Below are 25,332 nucleotides of genomic sequence, written 5' to 3'. Positions count from 1 at the left end.
CACAAATGCTCTCCATCCAACCTCACTAAGCTCGAGCTGTTTTGCAAGGAGGAATGGGAAAAAGTTTCAGTCTCTCGATGTGCAAAACTGATAGAGACATACCCCAAGGAACTTACAGCTGTAATCGCAGCAAAAGGTGGCGCTACAAAGTATTAACTTAAGGGGGCTGAATAATTTTGCACGCCCAATTTTTCAGTTTTTGATTTGTTAAAAAAGTTTGAAATATCCAATAAATGTCGTTCCACTTCATGATTGTGTCCCACTTGTTGTTGATTCTTCACAAAAAAATACAGTTTTATATCTTTATGTTTGAAGCCTGAAATGTGGCAAAAGGTCGCAAAGTTCAAGGGGGCCGAATACTTTCGCAAGGCACTGTATGTCATTACCATGCAGTGGTGTAAAGTACTTAAGTAAAATTACTTTTAAGTACTACTTAAGTAGTTTTTTGGGGGGGTGTATCTGTACTTCACTTTACTATTTATATTTTTGCCAACTTTTACTTTTGTTTCACTACATTCCTAAAGAAAATAATGTACTTTTTACTACATACATTTTCCCTGACACTCAAAAGTACTTGTTACATTTTGACAGGAAAATGGTCTAATTCAAACACTTATCAAGAGAACATCCCTGGTCATCCCTACTGCCTTTGATCTGGCAGACTCACTGAACACAAATGCTTAGTTTATAAATTATGTCTGAGTATTGGACTGTTCCCCTGCTATCCGTCAATAAAAAAAAACAAGAAATTATTTATATTTTAACTTTAATTTTTGATACTTTAGTACATTTTAGCAATTCCAGTTACTTTTGATACTTAATTATATTTAAAACCAAATACTTTTAGACTTTTACTCAAGTAGTATTTTACTGGGTGACTTTCACTTTTACTTGAGTCATTTTCTATTAAGGAATCTTTACTTCTACTCAAGTATGACAATTGAGTACTTTTTCCTACACTGTTACCATGTATATCTGATCTGTACTCTGTGTGTCTGTCATCAACAGGAGAACATTAAGGACAAGCTTAGGGGAATCCCCATTGAGGTTGCTGTGGAGATACAGAACTCCAAAAGGAAGAGAAGAGCGCTCCCAGGGCTCACGCCCATCCTCGACTCCAACCAGCCTATCACAGCCATTGCTGAGGTATCCAATAACAACCGTAACACAGTCTCCTATTAGGCAGCTTTGGGTCACCTGTATGTGACAGAGATATACAACTTTTTGCCTGCTCAAAGCCTGTTCCCTCTGTATTAGTATGAGTTTGTGTGATTGGCATGTTGTTCCCTGTGTGTGTAGGTGAGTTTCCTGAAGGAAGGATGTGGCAGTGATAATTTGTGTCAGAGTAATTTACAGCTTCAGCACCGCTTCTGCTACAGAGAACCCAACAAGGACATCTTCCATCTACTACCTATGTGAGTAGAACACATGAACCTGTCACCAGCCATCACCTTGGTGAATGTAATCAATGCTGACATAGTCTGCTGGTGTCCTTGCAGGGAGAATGGGGTGCCAGTGGTCTCCCTTAGCGACCAGAAGGACATCGCCCTAGAGATCACAGTGACCAATAAGAATGGAGATGATGCTCATGAGGCAGCATTGGTTGCCTCCTTCCCCTCCTCTCTCTCCTACTCCGCCTCCTACTCTGCACCCAAGGCAGTGAGTTACCTCTCTCTCTCTCTCTCTCTCTCTCTCGCTCTCTCTCCACCTTCCGCTCTGTATCCAACGCAGTGATTTACCTCTCTCTCTCTCCCCTTTCCCTCTTCCATCTTTTAGACTGGTACTGAATTGTTATTGGCTGTTGTTGTTGATTGCAGGACAGGCAAGTGTCCTGTGTGGCAAATAAGAATGGCTCTCAGGCAGACTGTGAGCTGGGGAACCCCTTCAAGCGAGACTCAGAGGTGAGAGACACCATCAGCTAATCATGATCACTAGCTATGTGTTTTTGTGTGTGTGTGTGTGTGTGCGCTAACATATCACTCTGTGTGTTTAGGTAACGTTCTACATAATCCTGAGTACAGCAGGCATCTCTCTGAACACCACAGAGTTGGAGATAGACCTGAAGCTGGAGACGTGAGTGGAGTACACACTCCTCTGTCATGTCTATAATGAAATAGATATGGATTTGACCATCAGTGCTGAATTGATCTCTGACCTTTCAGGACAAGTGACCAGCAGAAGGTGGGCAGAGTCAAGGCCAAGGCCAAAGTGGTGATCGAGCTGCAGCTGTCCCTCACAGGGTAAAAAAATATGATTTGCCAGCTGCTCACTTTAATGTGCTTTTACACGTGAGACCTCCCAGCATCTAAACTTCAGTAAGGTGTGTGTTTGTGCTCACAGTGTACCTGTTTCCCCAGAGTGGCCAAGCCCTCCCAGGTCTACTTCACTGGAGAGGTCAAAGGTGAGAGCGACATGAAGTCAGAGGGAGACATCGGCAGCCCGATCGAGTATGAGTTCAGGGTAAGTATTTTCATAAACACACACAAAAAAGACAAAAAAGACATAAACCAAACAGGATTTTCATCATATTTCATTATATACTGAACTGACCTGTCCTTTGATCTGTCTTTTGATTGACAGGTGATCAACCTAGGGAAGCCCCTGAAGACCTATGGCACCGCCTCCCTGATCATCAATTGGCCGAAAGAAACTGTGGAGGGGAAGTGGATCCTGTACCTGGTGAAGATGGACTCCCAAGGTCTGGAACAGATCACATGCTCTCCAGAGAGAGAGATCAACCCACTCCCTGTCAAAGAGGTTAGTAAGCACTGGGGGGTCAAACTCTAACACACTAACAGTCCCAAGTGTTCATACACAGTCAAACTCTAACACACTACACTAACAGTCCCAATACAGTTAACTCTGCTGTACGGTGCTTACCAATGGGAGGTTTGTTCCAAATTACCATACATCTAAGTTCTGTTACACTGTGTTCAGGAGAGTAGGAGTAGCAGGAGGAGGCGAGCTGTAGGGGAGACTGACAAACCTGAGGGAACCATCGCACTGCTGACTGACAAAAGGAAATACACTACTCTGGTAACACAACTCTCCTTCTCTCCCAGTTGATCAATGTTGTTAGTCGTGTACGAGCTACCCTGTAATATGGTGTGTGTGTGTGTGTGTTATAGTCGTGTGAGGATGGGGCAAAGTGTGTGGAGATTCACTGCTCCCTACAGGGCCTGGACAGTAATGCAGTCATCCTGCTCAGATCTCGCCTCTGGAACAGCACATTCTTGGAGGTAAGACACGCACACGCACGCACGCACACGCGCGCGCGCACACACACACGCACGCACACACACACACACACACACACACACACACACACACACACACACACACACACACACACACACACACACACACACACACACACACACACACACACACACACACACACACACACACACACACACACACACACACACACACACACACACACACACACACACACCTCTACACACACACCTCTTTGATATTTGACTGCACCTCAATCCCCTGTCCATACTCCCGTCCCTCTGTGATTCCCAACAGGAGTACTCTAAGCTGAACTATCTGGACGTGATAGTGAAAGCCTCTCTCAGAGTGGACGGCACAGCTAAAAACATGGTCCTGAGGAACGCTGAGACACAGGTACTTTATCACTTTCATTTCAACACAAAATATATTTCACTTTCTTTTACTTTCAAAATAATGCTTGATTGATGTTGTCTTTCTCAGGTGAGAGTGACGGTGTTCCCGGAGCGTCGTGTGGCTCAGTACGGAGGACTGCCATGGTGGATCATCCTGGTGGCCATCTTGTTAGGACTTTTGCTGCTCGGCCTGCTGGTCTTCCTGCTCTGGAAGGTAAGACAGCAAGGGGAGCACAGAGAAACTGTTTACAGTACATACAGTGCCTCTGGAAAGTATTCAGACCCTTTGACTTTTTCCACATTTTGTTACACTACAACCTTATTCTAAAATGGATTCAATAAAAAAAATCCTCAGCAATGTACACACAATACCCCATAATGACAAAGTGAAAACAGGTTTTAAGAAAGTTTTGCAAATGTATAAAAAATAAAAAACAGAAATACCTCATTTACATAAGTATTCAGACCCTTTGTTTTTAAGCCATGGATTTTGAATCCCTTAATATAATTGTTGGATCTAATTTTAACAGCTAACATTTCGATGGCAATAATAAATAGATGTGCCGATAGCGAACAATCTTGTTTTACTCCTCTTGACAGTTTAAAACTTTCTGAGATGTTGCCATTATTTACTATTTTACACCTAGGGTTACTATACATGATTTTAACCCATTTTATAAGAGATTTTCCAAAATTTAAATATTCTATGCATTTATATATAAACTCCAGTCATACTTTATAAAACACCTTTTCAAAATCAGCTATGAAAACCAGGCCTGGTTTCCGTGATATTTCATAGTATTGTATTGTTTCCAGTACTTATCCATGTAAAAACCTGTCTGATTAGGAAGAATAATATCTGACAATACCTTTTTAATTCTATGCGCCAAGCATTTAGCTAGAATTTTTGCATCACAACACTGGAGTGTAAGAGGCCTCCAATTTTTTTAAATGGACTGGATCTTTATATGTACACACCACCTGGATCCTGTTTCAGTAATAATGAATAATCAGACCTTCTTGTTGCGTGTCCGATAACCTACCGTTTATATAGGAGTGGTTAAAACATGCTAATAACATGAGTGACTCCATCATTTGTAACAAGTTCCTGTACATTATTTTTGGTAGCATTTCTATGTTGAAGATCAAAAAATAATTCTAATAATATTCCATCCAGTTTGCTTTATTTTGATACTATATTACACGGGATCTCTCTTGATTAAGTTCCTCCATTTCTTTGAGTTTGTCCTCTAACTTACTCTGAGCCTCTATGGTACAGTTTTTGTTATCTATCTATACTGTTAATCCTTCCATTTCCTTTGTTAATTTGGACTCTTTTGACCTAAATGACTTATCTATTTTTTTGCACACACACTAATGCGTTACTTCTCTCTAGTGTGGTTTCTTCGGGAAGAAGAAAGAGGATGCCCCACCCTCTGACAAAGAGAGATTGACGCCGTCTGACGCATAAAGAGAGAAAGAGAGAGAAAGGAGCTGTCAGTCTCTGGGGTAAACACATCTTGACCCATCTTCAGTGTACATGCCTGGTGGGGCACAGAGTGGCATGAAGGATGGACGGGCCCAGTGGAACAGTGCAGACTAACTCTATCGCAGGAGAGGAAAACACTTTTCATAAAAGACTGGCAGTAAAGGGGCTCAGCGCTATGAAATCAAATGCAATGCTATGATGATGACTACTATGATGATGGAATGAAATGTTAAGAGCTCAGCTTATAGGTTTCTGTAGAAAGCACTTCAAGTTTCTGCTTGGAGATATCCTTCTTTCCAACTGTCATGGCTGAGTTATGGACTCTCTACATGCATGGCCATCCCGGATTGATGCTTTGGTTGAAAATCATTATGAAATGCTCATCTATCACTCCAAAGACCCTGCAGCTCTCTCTCCATCTCTGGTTTCTGGTTCTTTGGTTGCTATAGGAACTTCAAGCACTTCCTTTTCCTCTCTCAAGGCTCCTCGACTGCTCTCATTCTGGTTTTATAGCGTCTTTCTGTTTGTAGGACTATTGGCGACTCTGTAAAAGCACTTGCAGTGCCATACTTAAAGGGATAGTTCCCCCCTAAATCAACCTTTCTCATACGCTTTCATATTTTGAATTCATAGATTCAGTTTGGGGAATGAACTATTCCTGTAATGACGGTGAGAGGTTTAATTAACTCTTCAAATACGACGTCATCGTGTTCCCAGCTACAACGCGTTGCAGATAAAAATAAGGAGAAAGACCAACTGGAAATCCTGGAAATGAAAGCCTGCTGGAATGAGAATGAGTTACTTTTAATGATGGCAGAATGCTGGATCTCCCATTCCCACAGACATTCCCAGAGACACAGAATTCCTACCTAACATTCCACAGTCTTCCTCTAACCATTCCAAGGCTTGTCTCCGCAGTGTGGATATTTGATTGTACATAGAAATACAAAAGGATTGTCAAAAAGCTTTATTTGTGGACTTTAAAGAGGGATGATGATGCTACAATAGCAGTATAGACAAGGTAAAATAAGACACTTGATCAAATTGTTCCTTTTTGGGGATTTATTAAGTATTATCTTGTCTGATTTTATTTGATCTTGATAGTGACATCCATGTTGATCACTGGACAGAAAGAGGTTTTTTTTGTGTTCTTGTACATTTTGGGTCAAGAATCCCAGTTGTCTCTCTTTCAGAGCTCTGGACAATGTTTTGTAAATGTACGCCTATGGTATAGGCTGGAGGGTTTTTGTATACATTCTTTAAGATGTTTCATTCTTTAGAGTCTAAGACATTGGGGGGGGGGTGCTAAACTGACATGGAATTGCTTTAAGATGGTCATACTATGGATCATTTAGCTATTTGATTTAGGGTTTTAAAATATATTTTTTTTTAAGTTTGCCAAAATATATATTTATAACAAAAATATTTGATAAAATGTAGATTTTGTCCTTTACTACTAAAGCCCATAGAAATGCATTGAATAACACATTCATAAATGGCAAAAAGTACAGTCAAAATATAATGAGAAACAAGGTTTTGAAGTGTCTGTCCTAAATCTAGGAGATATTAAAAACAAACTCAGAATGTTTAGTTTTTTTTACACATTTAACCCCTTTTTGGGGGTAGACACAAAACTACCTTAATACATTCATAATTTAAAAAGATATAATCTGGTACTGGTTACCTTCAGAAGAGTCCTGTGATGCTTGTGGGGGTCGCAGAGCAAAACAGAGAACACCATCATGTGCGTGAGACTCTCCCTTTTACACACAGTGGTCATAATGCACTGAACAAAAATATAAACACAACATGCAACAATTTCAAAATTTTTACTGTGTTACAGTTCATATAAGGAAATCAGTCAATTATGATTTCACAACTGGGTAGGAGCGCAGCTATGGGTTGGCCTGGGAGGGCATAGGCCCACCCACTGGGGAGCCAGGCCCAACCAATCGGAATGAGCTTTTTCCAACAAAAGGGCTTTATTACAGACAGAAATACTCCAGTTTCATCAGATGTCCGGATGGCTGTTCTCAGACGATCCCGCAAGTGAAGAAGCCAGATGTAGAGGTCCTGGGCTGGCATGGTGACATGTGGTCTGCGGTTATGAGGTTGGTTGGACGTACTGTCAAATTCTCTAAAACAATGCTGGAGGTGAGTTATGGTAGAGAATCTCTGGCAACAGCTCTGCTGGATATTCCTGTAGTCAACATGCCATTTGCATGTTCCCTCAAAACTTGAGACATCTGTGGTATTGTGTTGTGTCCCCAGTACAAGGTGCACCTGTGTAATGATCATGCTGTTTAATCAGCTTCTTGAAATGCCACATTTGTCAGGTGGATGGATTATCTTGGCAAAGGAGAAATGTTCACTAAACAGGGATTGTAAACAAATTTGTGCACACAATGAGAGAAATAAGCTTTTTGTGCATATTGAACAATTCTGGCATCTTATTTCAGCTAATTTAACATGGGACCAACACTTTACATAGTGTTTATATTTTTGTTCAGTATAGTTTGGTCAAACCATTCGGACGCTACAGACGTTCTCGTGAGGAGACCGATTTTCGGGATGTGTCATGGTCTGACAAACATAATTCTAGCTGTACCACCTTTCACCGTAGATGCGGAAGTGCGATGCTGGCTGATTGAGACGCATCGAATGCAAAAAACATATCTAGCTTAAACTGACAGATTGATGGGATTTTCTTCTGTTATGAAGCTTAGTTTGACAACACTGGTGCATCAATCGACTCTTGGGTCACGACAGGGGCTTAATATTGCGTGTGAGAAGGTTTCCTAACCATTAGTCCAATGGCCAAATACTTTCTTTTTTTTTGTACCCAGAATGAGTTTCTCTCAACACATGGAAGGACGTATCAAATCACACTGCCAAATCATCTCAAAACAAAGTGTGTTTCAACACATCTGCACTCATGTGTATAGACAGTTCCACACATCCCAGGTGTTTAACCAGGGTCCTATTTTTATCAAGTTATAGCAGCAGCTAATCAGCAGCTTTCCTGTTCCATCTTTCTGTTTTATGTACCAACTTTATCACCCAGAACCGTTGAGAAAAATGTTCAGTACTTCTGTTGTATTACTATTGTTGAGATGGACCAATGAGGCAGAGGAGTGGTTACAGACTGTACTTCTCTGACCCGTTACGTCACCGATCATTTCAAGTAAGTGATGAAGAGGAAATTATGCATAAGTATTTAAACAGGGCCCATTCAATACCAAATGTGGAGGATTTGTCCAGTGACAGTTCTTGACATTAATGTAAAGTAACGTGGAAAAATGCAAGGATTTCTTAAATACATGTTTTTACACCCTGTACAGTTACAATCTCTTTTGGTTTTTGTGCACTTTGATACTTCAATGTCATGGAAATTGAACCTACATGTAAAAACATGTTGATCACAGACAAATAAAACTAAGGCAATACGTTTAAAACATTATTTATTAATGAATGTAAAATATTCCCAGCTTAAAATATTTGAGTGCTTCATTGCAATCAATTGTACAACATTCATATAGAAACATCTGTACATAAATACTGTTACAAAACAGATAAAAAGTGTATTTCACTCGTCACAGTGAAGACTAACAGTGAGACTGATGTTTGTGCTGGTAGAGAGTTTATAAGAGAGAGACTATAGCTGATTGTCTAATGGCTGGAATGCATGAGATTAACCTAATAGGAGTAGGACTTAGACAAAAAGTTGTGATTGAAGATCATTTCCAGGTTTAGGGGTTAGAGGTCAGGGTCCAGACTTTAGCAGAGGGACTCGTTTCGGACCTTTTTACCACTATGCCTGGCCTCCTTTCTCTCCTTCTCCTCCTTCATTCTCTTCTCATGTTCCCTCTCCTCCTTTCCCTTCGCTCTCTCCTTTTCCTCTCTCTCCAGAGTCTTCCTCATCTCCTTCAGCCTTCTCTTCAGAGCAGCACGGTCACTGTGACTGCACACACCCAGAGCCTGGAGTGAGGGAGGGAGAGAGGAGAGAGCGAGACTTTAATTTCTGTGCCACAGTGGGCTGCTCCATATGGAATGAACTCATTCATCTAAATCTAGGGCTGTGTCGCAATACCCTAGCCCCCTTTCTTCTCCTCAAGGATCTAGCCGGAGGAACGGCAACCCATTTAGTCATATCAACCATAGATTGTCTATGATTTCAATTATCAGGACAAAAGGTGAGGAGATGAGTCAGTATTGAGACATGGCCCGTGACTACCTTGAGTTTGTTGTTGTCCAGACTGAGAAGTTGCAGCCCATCCACACCATTGGCTGTGAACTGGGCCGCGTATTGGTCCATGCTCATGCCAATCAACCACAGACAGACTTGCTGATTAGTCCATTGGTCCAGGGGTCGGCTTTGCCATTGGTAATCGTTACCAACTGGGACAGAGTCCTCATCCAGGTTCTACGGAGATGGATGGGACAGACATACATCTTACTGTTGGGTTTGTGTGTAACAAACCTTTTCTAAATTAAAACTAACGTCGTAATGATATTCCATCCCATTCTGGGTCATTCAGGAGGAAGTGAATTACCATCCTATCCAGCTCTATGAGCTACAGAGAACTTAATCAGGGCATAGTAGAAAACTAGAACAAAAATCAGGTCAGAGAGAGAACAGAGATACACAGAGAGAAGGGAGACCACATGAGACAGACGGAGAGAGCAGGAGACTCACCTCTGATGAGAAGGTGGGAGTTTGAGAGTGTGCAGAGAGAGACAGATCTGACAGCATCCCTGATAGGAGAGCAGAGCTGGGACTACCAGAGTCTCCTACATTCACTCTCTAGAATGAGCAAAGACATTTGTGACTGACACACACTGAAGTGCACAGTGGTACACCACACAGTCAAGATCATGTAGAGGAGAGTATAACATGAAAGGCCCCAGGTGAAATAAGTATACAAAACATACCACTGAATAAGCCACTAAGTTACTGAGCCAGTGAATAAGCTGGACAAGTGCTTTGAGCCCAAATTAGAGTTAAAGTCCAGGGTGGTCTGAGATGGAAGACTCCCCTCTCACCTGGCAGTCTCTACTGCCTCCGGTGGTCATGTACGGTAGACTGCTGCTGGAGACAGACCTAAGCTTCCCTCTCTCCTTCTCCCTCCCTCGCTCTCCGAACCAGGAGAAGGGTAGGCAGGAGGGCACGGAGGAGACAGAGGGAAAGACACCACCGCTGGGGGCATCTATCAGGTTAACACATAAACCCCTGGAGACAGGAACACAAATCAAATACAGGGCCAGTAGAAACACTGAAAGAAGAAATGTAATATGTGTGGGTGCATAATATTGACTCTACCTGTTTCCTCTGCTAGATCAGTAGTGTGTTATTTCTTGTACCTGTGGTCCAGGGGCCTTTCCTTGTTCTTCTTCTCCTCACACTTCCTCCCTCTTCTCAGAGACTTGCGGAGGCCGCTAGAGGGGTTAGGAGGTGGGGCTATTACCATAATGCTTGTCAGATCTACACACAGCGCCTATGGGAAAGGGGGTTAGGGGTTGAAGAGGTCTGGTGTGCCCTACCTGAAGTCAGGGAATCTCCTCTTTGATTTGCATGTGGTAGATGACTTGTCCTCTTTAGGGGGGGACTGGCCTGGCTGGGGGGTGAGGAGAAAGGGGGTGGGGCTTGGAGGTGAGGGCAGACAGAGAGGATGTACTGGAGTGGACACGATGACCGCCTACTGAGACCGATCGTCCCGTCTCTCGTGGTGCGATCGCAGTCAGTGATTGACTCTTCCCGCCACAGCTCTGAATATGGTCTTCCTCACCCTACAGGGAGTGATAGAACATTCAGTATGTGATTGGAAGGAGAGTGTGTGTGTGTGTGTGTGTGTGTGTCTGACCTGTTGTCTGAAGGACTCTCTGAGTTTGTCTCGTGAGGGAGGGTGTCTCTTGGCTTTTTGGGCGAGCTGTGCTCTGGCCCTGTGAGCGCTGGTGTCTAACAGATCTGTCACAGGCACCGCAATGCTCCAGTCTGCACCTGAAACACACACACAGTTTGAGAGGCACTGCCTGACACACACACACTGCCCTTCAGGTAGTCTCTTACTTGAGATAAATGAGGTATCCAGTGATTGGTTGTCACTCTCAGGGGCCATCTCCCCTCTCTCCAGTAGCCCTATCTGAACACACAGAGAAAGAAATGCTTAGTTCACTGAGGTAGCATCTGTACACTACAGTTGACGGTGTCTCCTCCAGTCTCACCCGTCTCTGGAGTCTCTCCACAGTCTCTCCATGTATCCTCTCGCTCTCCTCCATCTCTCTCTGCAGCTCCTCCTCTCTCCCCTCGCTCTCCTTCTCCCTGCACATGGACAGAGGGACCATCAAACACAGAGAAATAGACATTCTAAACAGGCATTGAATATTACCAATTGGCCTACAGGGGCATGTTAACCAGAGCTCACCTGTGTTGGAATTCCCTCAGCAGTCTCTTGGCCTTGCTGTATTTCACCTCCAGGCTGTCTAATTGGCTCTGGGTGTCAGCCAATCGCTGGTTCACAATCCTGCACAGAGCCTGGGCCTCCTGCCAGTACCTAGAAGAAGACGACGAATCATGTTCATCATCTGGGTCGGAAAACTTAGATTGAATATTACTGAGGATGACAGCAGACAATTTTGCCACTCCTATTTTCCATCTCTTCAATGTAAGCCTACAGTAAAGTGCGTGTCCTCAGACCTGGAGGGAAGCAAAAGTCATTCCACTATCCAAGAATAGCAAAGCACCTTTTACTGACTCAAACAGCCTGTTCCCAATCCTTACTAAACTTTTGGGGGAAAAAATGGTGTTTGACCAGATACAAGGCTATTTCACAGTAAAGAGATGAACAGATTGTTAAGGAAGGGCATTCAACATGTACAACGGCACTGACACAAATTGCTGATTGGCTGAGCGAAATGGATAAAAAGATGGTGGAGCTGTTTTACTCGACTTCAGTGCAGCTTTTGACATTATTGATCATAATCTACTGCTTTACATCCCCTGCTATATTGTGGATGGAAGGTTACCAGTCTAACAGAACACAGAGGGTGTTCTTCAATGGAAGCCTCTCCAACATAATCCAGGTAGAGTCAGGCATTTCCCAGGGCAGCTGTCTAGACCCCTTTACTGTTTTCAATCTTTACTAATGACCTGCCACTGGCTCTGAGTAAAGCTAGGGTGTCTATGTTTGCTGATGACTCCACACATCAGCTTCCACAGCAAGTGAAATCACTGCAACACTTAACTAAGCTGCAGTCAGGTTCAGAATGGGTGTCAAGAAAGAAGTTAGTCCCAAATATTAAAAGCATTGTATTTGGGACAAATCATTCACTAAACCTTAATCCTCAACTAAATTAAGCAAGTTGAGGAGACTAAACTGCATGGAGTAACCCTGGATTGTCAACGGTCATGGTCAAAACGTATTGATACAACAGTGTCTAAGACGGGGAGAAGTCTGTCCATAATAAAGTACTACTCTGCCTCCTTAACACTACTATCAACAAGGCAGGTCCTACAGGCCCTAGTTTTGTTGCATCTGGACTACTGTCCAGTCGTGTGGTCAGGAGCCACAAAGTTACAATTGTCTCAGAACAGGGCAACACGGCTGGCCCTTAAATGTACACAGAGAGCTAACAATAATATACATGTCAACCTTTCCTGGCTCAAAGTAGAGAGATTAACTACTTGTATTTATGAGAGGTATTGACATGTTGAATGCACCGAGCTGTCTGTTTAAACTACTAGCACACAGCTCAGACACCCATGCATACCCCACAAGACATGCCACAAGAGGTTTAGTCACAGTCCCCAGGTCCAGAACAGACTACACACACACGATAACATGAATTTTGTGTTGTAGATGTGTGGTAGTACATTAGTGGCCTGAGGGCACACAATGTGTTGTGAAATGTAAAGTTTTTAAAATTGTATATAACTGCCTTAAAGTTGCTGGACCCCAGGAAGAGTTGCTGCTGCCTTGGTAGCAGCTAATGTGGATCCATAATAAATACAAAATAATGTATCATTGTCATGTTCATCATCATGTTCATCACCGTCGCCACAATTTGCATCATCAGAACTTAGTGAGGGTTGATTAGTGTATTTGATTAATACTTCTCTAGTTTGTCAGCCTTCTCCTCTCCATCCTGGACACGCTCATTCAGCTCAGCCTGATGACTCTCCCACAAGGCCTGCTGCTCCTCACACCCCCACAGCTGGAGGAGACAGAAAGACAGACACAGGTGGGTCCCATACCATGAGCCCTTCATCTAGGAATCATCCCAGACACTCCCCTTAGACACTTCACTCACCACTCTAAACACCGCAAAAACAGTCATGTTTCAATCACTCATCTAACACAGTTGTATATATGAAAGCAGAAGCCTACATTAAATAGATTGAATCAATGCCGTCAGATCAGTGATAACACAGAGAAGACATACTATGTTTTCAAGGTGATTGGAACATGGCCAATGTGCTAATAACTCAGACTGTAGACTGTTAGAGAGGCAAGTCTCACACAGAGCTAAATGGGTCAGACTGCTCTGAGGGAAGCAATGAGTGAGCATGTGTTTTGGGAGTCTCGTCAGAGTGACCTACCTTCTCCCGCACTAGGCAGAGCTGGTCTGATTTGGTCCTGACTTTTAACTGGAGCTGAGGAGAGACCAGTACACACATGCACACTTCACACAACATCTACAGACACTGGAAGCTGTTGGAGGAGCATGAGGCCGACTGAGGGATAACAGAGAGTACCCCCCCCCCCAATGCCTTTCATCTCAGACTAGAATGGACTTCAACACCTGTTGGCATCTGATGCAGCTGGTGATTTCTTTCTCTTCGTCATCCTCTTCATCATCTGTACGGAGGACTTCTACAGTCTCTTCCACTGAGCTCAGCCCAACAACACCATCATTTAACACCTGAGATACACAAACACCAACACAGGTACAACCAATAAGAAACGCAAGGTTGCATATATACACTGCTCAAAAAAATAAAGGGAACACTAAAATAACATCCTAGATCTGAATGAATGAAATATTCTTAAATACTTTTTTTCTTTACATAGTTGAATGCACTGACAACAAAATCACAAAAATGATCAATGGAAATCAAATTTATCAACCCATGGAGGTCTGGATTTGGAGTCACACTCAAAATGAAAGTGGAAAACCACACTACAGGCTGATCCATCTTTGATCTAATGTCCTTAAAACAAGTCAAAATGAGGCTCAGTAGTGTGTGTGTGTGTGTGGCCTCCACGTGCCTGTATGACCTCCCTACAACGCCTGGGCATGCTCCTGATGAGGTGGCGAATGGTCTCCTGAGGGATCTCCTCCCAGACCTGGACTAAAGCATCCGCCAACTCCTGGACAGTCTGTGGTGCAACGTTGGTGGATGGAGCGAGACATGATATCCCAGATGTGCTCAATTGGATTCAGGTCTGGGGAACAGGCAGGCCAGTCCATAGCATCAATGCCTTCCTCTTGCAGGAACTGCTGACACACTCCAGCCACATGAGGTCTAGCATTGTCTTGCATTAGGAGGAACCCAGGTCCAACCGCACCAGCATATGGTCTCACAAGGGGTCTGAGGATCTCATCTCGGTACCTAATGGCAGTCAGGCTACCTCTGGCGGGCACATGGAGGGCTGTGCAACCCCCCAAAAAAATGCCACCCCACACCATGACTGACCCACCGCCAAACCGGTCATGCTGGAGGATGTTGCAGGCAGCAGAACATTCTCCACCGTGTCTCCAGACTGTCACGTCTGTCAAATGTGCTCAGTGTGAACCTGATTTCATCTGTGAAGAGCACAGGGCGCCAGTGGCGAATTTGCCAATCTTGGTGTTCTCTGACAAATGCCAAACGTCCTGCACGGTGTTGGGCTGTAAGCACAATCCCCACCTGTGGACGTCGGGCCCTCATACCACCCTCATGGAGTCTGTTTCTGACCGTTTGAGCAGACACATGCACATTTGTGGCCTGCTGGAAGTCATTTTGCAGGGCTCTGCCAGTGCTCCTCCTGCTCCTCCTTGCACAAAGGCGGAGGTAGCGGTCCTGCTGCTGGGTTGTTGCCTTCCTACGGCCTCCTCCACGTCTCCTGATGTACTGGCCTGTCTCCTGGTAGCGCCTCCATGCTCTGGACACTACGCTGACAGACACAGCAAACCTTGCCACAGCTCGCATTGATGTGCCATCCTGGATGAGCTGCACTACCTGAGCCACTTGTGTGGGTCGTAGACTCCGTCTCATGCTACCACTAGAGTGAAAGCACCGCCAGCATTCAAAAGTGACGAAAACATCAGCCAGGAAGCATAGGAACTGAGAAGTGGTCTGTGGTCCCCACCTGCAGAACCACTCCTTTATTGGCGGTGTCTTGCTAATTGCCTATAATTTCCACCTGTTGTCTATTCCATTTGCACAACAGCATGTGGCATTTATTGTCAATCAGTGTTGCTTCCTAAGTGGACACTTTGATTTCACAGAAGTCGAACAACTGCCTGCCCCCCTACCGCAGGGCCAGTCGAACCACTGCCTGCCCCCCTACCGCAGGGCCAGTCGAACCACTGCCTGCCCCCCTACCGCAGGGCCAGTCACGCCCTGCCTGCCCCCTACCGCAGGGCCAGTCACGCCCTGCCTGCCCCCTACCGCAGGGCCAGTCACGCCCCTGCCTGCCCCCTACCGCAGGGCCAGTCACGCCCCTGCCTGCCCCCTACCGCAGGGCCAGTCACGCCCCTGCCTGCCCCCTACCGCAGGGCCAGTCACGCCCCTGCCTGCCCCCTACCGCAGGGCCAGTCACGCCCTGCCTGCCCCCTACCGCAGGGCCAGTCACGCCCCTGCCTGCCTCTACCGCAGGGCCAGTCACGCCCTGCCGCCTCAGCAGGGCCAGTCACGCCCCTGCCTGCCTCTACCGCAGGGCCAGTCACGCCCCTGCCTGCCTCTACCGCAGGGCCAGTCACGCCCCAGTCAGGGCCGTCACCCCTGCCTGCCTCTACCGCAGGGCCAGTCACGCCCCTGCCTGCCTCTACCGCAGGGCCAGTCACGCCCCTGCCTGCCTCTACCGCAGGGCCAGTCACGCCCCTGCCTGCCTCTACCGCAGGGCCAGTCACGCCCCTGCCTGCCTCTACCGCAGGGCCAGTCACGCCCCTGCCTGCCTCTACCGCAGGGCCAGTCACGCCCCTGCCTACCTCTACCGTAGACGGTGTCTTGTCCTGCTCCAGACTTTCATTGATTAGACGGGCCACCTCACTCTCCTCTCCCTGCTTCTCCCGTCCAATAAAAAACCTGCAGTGAGGGACAATGACAAATCATTACCAATCTGCAAAGAGAAAGTGTGTGAGCGTGAGCCTGTCTGTGCTTGCATACCTGACAGTGCCAATGGTGTTCTTTAGCACGGTGGCAGCAAACAGCTGTGTGACTCCGACCAGACTGACCCCATCCACCTCCACTATCTGGTCATTCACCTGGATACTAACACACACAATCTAGGATCAGCTTACAGCACCGCACTCACATCCTAACCATTAGAAAGGCATCATTGACCCTAGATTCTCACCGTCCGTCCTGTTGTGTAGCTCCGTTCTCAGTGATGGTCTTAACGAAGATCCCCAACTTCTCCAGCCCCTGGTCAGCCCCTACCCCCATCCCTATTATACTGATACCCAGGCCCTCCACTCCTAGACAGACAGACAGGGGAGTTAGACAAAGAGGTGTTAAAACAGAGAATTAGAGACAGAGAGACAGAGACACAGAGAGACACACAGAGAGACACACACAGAGAGAGAGAGAGAGTAAAGGATGAGAATGAGAGAACAGTAGAGAGAAAAGGAGAGAGGAATATAAAGGAAAGGAAGCAGTACAGAGGGAGTGAGCACAACCTTTCTTTATCTGGACAGGGAAGACATCCATCTTGTCCACTCTCTTCTCCAGTTCATACTCAGCAGAGGCAGACACAGGGTCAACATCATCATTACGCCGGTCATAGTCTGCATTTGAGTAGGTCAGGAACACCTGAGTGTACACACACACAGACCATTAGATTGTTCATAGTCAAGGTGTGTGTGTGTGTATGCATGCCTGTCTTTGGCTGTCTGGATCCTGACTAGCCACTGCTATCTGGGGTTACTGCTAGCACACCATGACCATCCTGTTTATGCTAGAAGATCCTCCAGTAGGACTGGGGTGTGAGATGGGATTGGAAACAAGCTGTTGCAAATCCATGTGCTCTACTGCAGTTCAATCTCAGAGGCAGAGAACATCTTAGACAAAATGGTCCTTGAACAGTAATTCAATCCTAAACACCCCTACCCCCTGTGAAATGTGTGCCAACTGTGTCGTACCCATTAAGGCTCTCAGTATACTTGGTAGCCACACAAGGCCTGAGAAGTCTGGGAGATTTAAAATCCTTACTGGACTAATAAATTCATTATGAGGCCCTAAAATAAGCCGACTTGCAGTTTGGTAAGACATGGGAGCTAACACTCATCCTGGGGGTAGAAAAGCTGTTGATATATCACTTATTCTGAGCTGAATACCTGACAGAGCATGTGAGATCCTGTCTCTCTCCTCTCAACCTAAAGGAATAGAATGGCTGTATGTTCATATTGTCCATCTATTCATCTGTTCTAGCCATGGTTTTAATCTTACCCCAATTATGAGGGCCAGACTTCCTCTCAAATAAAAATCTGGTATCACTTTATCAAACCTAATGGGGTGAGCTTGAGTGAGGAAGGAAGTGTCAATGTGATCGGGGGGGGTTACCTTGATTGGTGCTGCAGAGAACTTAATCTTCCTCCTCTTAGCAGAATCCACATCATCGTCATCTTCATGGGGAAGACTGGGAATCTCCTCATATTCCATAAAAAGCTGCTCCCAGTCCTTTCTGTGCCATTCCAAATCATCATGACACTCAGAGTTCAGTTCCCCATCCTCCATAAAGGCCTCATTCTCAATTCCAAGGATGGCAGCAAATCCATTCTCCTCATCTCCTCTCTCAGTGCACTCCCTCTCCTGCTCTTCCTTCACTTCCACTCTCCCTCTGCACTTTCTTTCCTCTTCTTCCCTGAAGTCAATCCCTCCATCTTCCAATCCGGCCTTCTCTTTCGCTTCCTCCTCTCCCTCGCTCACCTCCTCCCTCATCTTTTCTTTGCTGTCACTGCACATGGTTTCTCTCTCCTCAAGTTCCCTTTCCTCCTGCTCTCCTGCCTCATCTCCTTTCACCTCTACCTCCACTTTCTCACCGTCTCCAGTTGTCCCCTCTTCTCTGTGCTGCTCTATTTCTTGGCTGATCAGTCTGTTTTCTCCCTCCATTCGATCTTCCCTCTGTTCTGTCTCCTGCTGTTTCATGTCTCTTTCTGATTCACTTTCCTGTTCCGTCACTTCAAGACTGTCAGGGAATCCCTCCACACACTCTACCATTCTGGGTTCTACTGGAGGTTCAACCGTTCTCTTTTCCACCATTCTAGGTTCTACTGTTCTTTGTGCTGATGTAGGTTCAACTATTCTAGGTTCCACTCTGGATTCTTCAAACACATCATCCACCAGGTTATTCTCATTGCCCTCCTCCCTCTTGCCTTCCTCCTCTCCTTCGTTACCGTCGCTCTCAGACGACTCGTTCTTCACCTCCACTAGCTCCGCCCTTACAGTTCCAGCCCCTGACCCCTCTTTGGGGGTCAAAGGGACATCAGGGGTCATGTAAAGGTCATTAGGGTGGTTCCCCTCAGACAAACTCCTGTTGTCCAGGGGGTCAGCATTAGGACTACTAGGGCTATAGAGGTCAGTCTGGTCAGAACAAGGGGAGACTGGGGTGAGAGGACTGGGGGAGTTGGAAGAAGGGGATGGAGGCTGAGAGTGGGGGGAGGTGGGTGCTGGGCTAGAAAGGTTGGATACATGGGAGAACACAAAGTTCTCACACACACTCCCATCTAACACACTTCGACCGTACACACTCCTGCGGTCTGAGGGGTCAGTTGTAGGACTTCTACCGTCAGGGGAAAATGTCTCACTGTTGTGACCATTAACAGGGTGAAGGGGTGTAGGCAAACTGGTGGCTGTATGGAGTTCTATGTTGGGTAGTGAAATGTGTATGTGCATGAGTTCTTTCCTTCTCTCCCCCTCTCCTTCACTTTCTGACATGGATGTCAGCTGCTCCCTGTCTAACCTGCTCCTTGCACTCCCAATCCCCCTTTCCTCCCCACTCTCCACCAACCTCCTGCCATCTCTGCCAGGGCTGACATTTAAACTTTGACCCCCAATGACCGTCTCAAAGAGCTTCCGGGTCACTGAGAACTTCTGGGCTAGAGCAGCTCTGTCTATCTCTGCTATCTCCTCTGCCTTAGACTGTTTATCTAGCATAGACAATTCTACACTGGACATGCTGGCCACACTGCTCCGGACAGAGTTGGAGCTGAGTGGGTGTTTGGGCAGGGCCTCAGATAAGGGGTAGAGGAGGTGCTGTTGGCTGTCCATCTGGAAGAAGATGTTGTCTTTGATCTTAGTTCCTCTAGGGCTGAGGGCCCCACCCCTGGTACCTTCACCAGGGTTACCTCCACTGCTAGTCCTGGTGTGAGGGACTGCCATGGAGCCAGGTGAAGGGATTGAGGCACCCAGGGAAGAAGGTCTAGGCCTGGTCGCTGCGTCCAAGGAGCATTTGATGGTGTGGAAGTCAGACTTGTAGGCGTTCCTGTGGGGGGAGGCGCTCCGGCCTTTATTGTCCGTCCGCATCATCTGGGGCTGGAGACAGGTGGAGAGGTATGGAGCTCAATGAAGGAGAGTCAAGTTAGCATGTATCCCTGATTAGACAGGTTCAGGACTCCACTGTCTACAGAGAAACACACTAGGCCAGAATCAGTTAACAAAAAAAATACAATTAAAGTCCTTGTTCACCAGACAGTTCCGGCCATGCGCAATTAGCCTGGCAATGATGTTCCCTAACTACAAATAATTGGGTCCTACCATTGGATTACAATCCCTTTTTGACAGCACCCCTTTTGATTTTAACTCAACTTCCCATACATACACTACATGACCACAGGTATGTGGACACATGCATGTCTAACATTTCATTCCAAAATCGTGGCCTTTAATATGGAATTGGTCACTCCTTGCTGCTATAAAAGCATCCACTCTTCTGGGAAGGCTTTACACTAGATGTTGGAACATTGCTGTGGGGACTCCATTCAGCCACAAGAGCATTAGTGAGATCAGGGCACTGATGTTGGGCGATTAGGCCTGGCTCGCAATTCCAATTCATCCCAAAAGTGTTCGATGGGGCTGAGGTCAGGGATATGTGCAGGCCAGTCAAGTTCTTCCATACTGGACCTCACTTTGCCATGCTGAAACAGGAAAGGGCCTTCCCCAAACTGTGGCCACAAAGTTGGAAGCACAGAAATGTCTAGAATGAAATTGTATGCAGTAGTGTTAAGATTTCCCTTCACTGGAACTAAATGGCCTCGACCGAACCATGAAAAACAGCCCCAGACCACTATTCCTCCTCTATGCATTGGGGCAGGTAGCGTTCTCCTCCGTGGGACCTGCCAGATGATGAAGCTTGATTCATCACTCCAGAGAACACATGTCCACTGCGCCAGAGTCCAATGGCGTCGAGCTTTACACCACTCCAGCCAACAATTGTCATTGCGCAAGGTGATCTTAGGCTTGTGTGCGGCTGCTCGGCCATGGAAACCCATTTAATGAAGCTCCCGACTAACAGTTATTGTACTAACGTTGTTTCCAGAGGTAGTTTGGTACTTGGTAGTGAGTGTTGCAACAGAAGACAGACGATTTTTAAGCACTTCAGCAGTCCCGTTCTGTGAGCTTGTGTGGCCTACCACTTTGCGGCTGAGCCAGTGTTGCTCCTAGACGTTTCCGCTTCACAATAACAGCACTTACAGGGCAGAAATGTGACGAACTGACTTGTTGGAAAGGTGGCATCCTATGACGGTGCCACATTGAAAGTCACTGAGCTCTTCATGTAAGGCCTTTCTACTGCCAATGTTTGTCTTTGGAGATGGCATGGCTGTGTGTGCTCAGTTTTACACCTGTCAGCAAAGGGTGTGGCTGAAATAGCCGAATCCACTAATTTGAAGGGGTGTCCACATACTTTTGTGTATATATAGTGTATTCATCCATGGTAGAAGTGATCAGAAAGTGACTTTTTAGATCTGAATCCCAAAACATTCAGGAGATGGAGGTGCCCAAAGTCGACCCGTTATGCATACCCCACCATATCACGAGACATCCATATCTTCATCACTGGAAAATATAAAACACTTGAGTTTGATATAATTTAAAAGCTTTCAAAAAAGGATTTTCAAATTGTTAAATTCTTTATTAAAAAACAACATTTATTGCCTTTAACGTAAATTAATTAATTTTTGTTCCGCATAGGTTGTAGCTTAGACCCTAAACTGTCAATAGGAAACTTATTAAAATCATAGAAATATTCATAGAATAGACATTCCCATTTAAACACCCACGAGCGTTGAACACTAATACTTTTCAGTCTTCTTCCTCTTGCGAGTCGCGACTGAGCTGAGCCAAACAGATTTCTGCCGTAGCCTACACTTGGCAGCCTGAACCAAACAGCTTTTTGCCATAGCCTACACTTGGCAGCCTGAACCAAACAGCTTTTTGCCGTAGCCTACACTTGGCAGCCTGAACCAAACAGCTTTTGCCATAGCCTACACTTGGCAGCCTGAACCAAACAGCTTTTGAAGCCTACAAACAAACAGCTTTTTGCCGTAGCCTACACTTGGCAGCCTGAACCAAACAGCTTTTGCCGTAGCCTACACTTGGCAGCCTGAACCAAGCCTACACTTGGCAGCCTGCCAAACAGCTTTCCGTAGGCTACACTTGGCAGCCTGAACCAAACAGCAAAGCCTACACTTGGCAGCCTGAACCAAACAGCTTTTTGCCATAGCCTACACTTGCCGTAGCAGCCTGAACCAAACAGCTTTTTGCCATAGCCTACACTTGGCCGCCTGAACCAAACAGCTTTTGCCGTAGCCTACACTTGGCAGCCTGAACCAAACAGCTTTTTGCCGTAGCCTACACTTGGCAGCCTGAACCAAACAGCCGTAGCCTACACTTGGCAGCCTGAACCAAACAGCTTTTGCCGTAGCCTACATGTCCGCCTGAACCAAACAGCTTTTTGCCGTAGCCTACACTTAGCCGCCTGAACCAAACAGCTTTTGCCGTAGCCTACACTTGGCAGCCTGAACCAAACAGCTTTTTGCCGTAGCCTACACTTGGCAGCCTGAACCAAACAGCTTTTTGCCGTAGCCTACACTTGGCAGCCTGAACCAAACAGCTTTCTGCCTTAGCCTACACTTGGCAGCCTGAGCCAAACAGCTTTTGCCGTAGCCTACACTTGGCAGCCTGAGCCAAACACTTAGCCTACACTTGGCAGCCTGAACCAAACAGCTTTTTTGCACTTGGCAGCCTGAGCCAAACAGCTTTCTGCCATAGCCTACACTTGGCAGCCTGAACCAAACAGCTTTTTTGCCTACACTTGGCCAGCCTGAACCAAACAGCTTTTTGCCGTAGCCTACACTTGGCAGCCTGAACCAAACAGCTTTTGCCGTAGCCTACACTTGGCAGCCTGAACCAAACAGCTTTTGCCGTAGCCTTTTGAACCAAACAGCTTTTGCCATAGCCTACACTTGGCAGCCTGAACCAAACAGCTTTTGCCGTAGCCTACACTTGGCAGCCTGAACCAAACAGCTTTTGCCGTAGCCTACACTTGGCAGCCTGAACCAAACAGCTTTTTGCCGTAGCCTACACTTGGCAGCCTGAACCAAACAGCTTTTTGCCGTAGCCTACACTTGGCCGCCTGAACCAAACAGCTTTTTGCCGTAGCCTACACTTGGCAGCCTGAACCAAACAGCTTTTTGCCGTAGCCTACACTTGGCAGCCTGAACCAAACAGCTTTTTGCCGTAGCCACACTTGGCAGCCTGAGCCAAACAGCTTTTGCCGTAGCCTACACTTGGCAGCCTGAACCAAACAGCTTTTGCCATAGCCTACACTTGGCCGCCTGAACCAAACAGCTTTTTGCAGCCTGGCAGCCTGAACCAAAACAGCTTTGGCAGCCTGAGCCAAACAGCTTTCTGTCTTAGCTGTTTGGCTCAGGCTGCAAAACAGCCTTTCTGTCGTAGCCACACTTGGCAGCCTGAGCCAAACAGCTTTCTGCCGTAGCCTACACTTGGCAGCCTGAACCAAACAGCTTTCTGTCGTAGCCTACACTTGGCAGCCTGAGCCAAACAGCTTTCTGTCGTAGCCTACACTTGGCAGCCTGAGCCAAACAGCTTTCTGCCGTAGCCTACACTTGGCAGCCTGAACCAAACAGCTTTCTGTCGTAGCCTACACTTGGCAGCCTGAGCCAAACAGCTTTCTGCCGTAATGTTCAGATTAAGATACCGGGATATGACTCACAAAATGTGCCTCAATCCAGGGACGAGAAATGCTTTATATGCCGATTTGTCCCATGAACCCAATTTACACCGAGAATATTGAACGACTGCTAATTTCATAGCAGTTGTTCAATCTTCTCATTTAAGTTGGGATAATGGTACTATTCACAGTACAATTCAATGCTCATCCCTGGAATGAGGTACATTCACCAAGCCATATCTCAGGCTGGCTACGTGGGCTCTTAATATAAACAGGAAGCCTGTATGACCCCGTGCAGCTGTAAACAAGTGTAGGTTCGCAATATATTCTGGCTACCTCAGATAATGTAAATTAGGGTTTAAATTACAACATTTGAAAATATATAATCTGAGTTCATGCATTTTTTGAGAATTCACATTAAAAAAGTTTAAAAAAAAGGCAATTATTTATAAAAAAACATTTCAAGAAATGATTCAATTGTTTGATAACCATGTTTTTAAGCTTTTAAAATTCATATCGAACTCAACCATTCATCTTCTCCAGTGACCTGGATGTCTCATGGTATGGTGGGGTATGCAAAATGGGTCAATTGAGTACCTCCATCTCCTAAATGTTTTGGCATTTAGGTCCCAAAGAAATAGCACTTTCTGACCACTTACTTCTACAATGGGCAAATATGTGTTAAATTTTGTTCAAATCAAAAGGGGTGCGGTGAAAAAGTAGCTAAAATCAAATGGAATTACCTAATTATAACATAAAACAGCAATATAACGACATGTAGGCCTACTTATCGTACAGTAGGCTACTGTTAAATTCAAGATTATATTCGACGATAACATGTTATAGGCCTATTGGGTCTTGAAAACGTGAAGTTCGTGAGACCGTCACAACTGCTCGCAAAGCTGAAAGACAACTACAACGCATTCAAAATCAGGTCAAATTGATTCATGTCGCTATTCAAGTTTAACAGTATTTATAATCACCAGTATTGTCCCTTCGTCCGCGGCTTTAGAAACGCTGATTGAATTGTCCTCGGTTCATTGGAGAAAGGACACATTTGTCCACTCGCCACACCTTGCGCCAACAGCGCGCGCTCCCTTCAATCAGCACCTGACGCGACTACAATGAAAGTGCGCGTGCACGAAACGCTTTCATATTATATTCAGGTATATTCTCCATCCTATTGAAATGTCTTTGAGAAGGACTTTGGCTGGCATAAACCTGTGTTCTCAGCATGCTAACAGAGTACAGATGGCAGCTAATGTCACTAAATACTGAAATTGGATTATCTCACTGTAATCCTGTGTAAACTACCTTGGTGTAAACACTTACATCACAGTCAGGCTACTCCCCCTCTCCCTATCACAGAGAGGAACGTGATAATAAATGTAACCCTCTCCATTTAACACACAACAGGGACAAGTGAGGTAATCCATTGGGAATAATAATAATAATGATTATCATAGTGTGCTAATAATGAACCATTAATACCCCGAAGAGCTGTTCTGAAGACTGGTGCCAAGGTGGCCGGGCTGCCAATCAGTCCATTTGAGGTCTGTCCTGTTTGGCTATTGATGCTCACACAGAGAAACCTGCTGTCCAGACTCTTTGCCATATTGCTACAAAGCCAGAGGTGACTGAAGAAGACAAGAAGTGTACTACACTAATGTACACTGTTCTGGACCCGTGGTTGGAAAAGGAGACACACCCTGTCCGACTGCTTAGCTGCTAGCCAATCAATCAAACTATTAGAAAATCAATCAATTAATCAATTACTTTCAGCCTACATAACAGTTCCCTAAGTATAATTAATTTCCAC

At 45.7% G+C, this 25,332-nt stretch overlaps 2 protein-coding genes across 2 annotated transcripts in view; one reads left to right on the top strand and one right to left on the bottom strand.

The window, feature by feature from the left end:
- LOC112259641 (integrin alpha-6-like) overlaps window positions 1–8,576 on the top strand; it is a 41,350-nt gene extending 32,774 nt beyond the window's left edge. The window contains exons 12-24 of the mRNA XM_042328941.1: window positions 1,009–1,146; window positions 1,300–1,415; window positions 1,500–1,659; window positions 1,818–1,901; window positions 1,994–2,073; window positions 2,163–2,240; window positions 2,358–2,460; window positions 2,581–2,757; window positions 2,938–3,036; window positions 3,129–3,239; window positions 3,535–3,633; window positions 3,721–3,846; window positions 5,029–8,576. Of these exons, the coding sequence (XP_042184875.1) occupies window positions 1,009–1,146; window positions 1,300–1,415; window positions 1,500–1,659; window positions 1,818–1,901; window positions 1,994–2,073; window positions 2,163–2,240; window positions 2,358–2,460; window positions 2,581–2,757; window positions 2,938–3,036; window positions 3,129–3,239; window positions 3,535–3,633; window positions 3,721–3,846; window positions 5,029–5,103 (1,446 nt within the window). The 3' untranslated portion in view covers window positions 5,104–8,576. The remainder of the gene's footprint in view (window positions 1–1,008; window positions 1,147–1,299; window positions 1,416–1,499; window positions 1,660–1,817; window positions 1,902–1,993; window positions 2,074–2,162; window positions 2,241–2,357; window positions 2,461–2,580; window positions 2,758–2,937; window positions 3,037–3,128; window positions 3,240–3,534; window positions 3,634–3,720; window positions 3,847–5,028) is intronic.
- On the bottom strand, window positions 8,566–24,751 carry LOC112260808 (neurabin-1-like). The gene is made up of 19 exons (XM_042329591.1): window positions 24,497–24,751; window positions 17,885–19,855; window positions 17,002–17,134; window positions 16,680–16,800; window positions 16,490–16,594; window positions 16,312–16,408; window positions 13,921–14,040; window positions 13,718–13,771; window positions 13,232–13,332; window positions 11,544–11,672; window positions 11,344–11,440; window positions 11,189–11,261; window positions 10,983–11,119; window positions 10,663–10,817; window positions 10,483–10,557; window positions 10,165–10,351; window positions 9,818–9,925; window positions 9,356–9,544; window positions 8,566–9,099 (listed from the first exon to the last, which is right to left on the bottom strand). Exons 2-19 carry the CDS (start codon window positions 19,847–19,849, stop codon window positions 8,899–8,901), a joined length of 4,047 nt encoding a protein of 1,348 aa, XP_042185525.1. The 5' UTR covers window positions 19,850–19,855; window positions 24,497–24,751; the 3' UTR covers window positions 8,566–8,898.
- Between the last annotated feature and the right edge of the window lie 581 nt (window positions 24,752–25,332).

Source organism: Oncorhynchus tshawytscha, linkage group LG10, assembly GCF_018296145.1.
Source record: "Oncorhynchus tshawytscha isolate Ot180627B linkage group LG10, Otsh_v2.0, whole genome shotgun sequence".
Classification (NCBI taxonomy): domain Eukaryota; kingdom Metazoa; phylum Chordata; class Actinopteri; order Salmoniformes; family Salmonidae; genus Oncorhynchus; species Oncorhynchus tshawytscha.
This window is presented reverse-complemented; position numbering and strand designations above follow the sequence as displayed.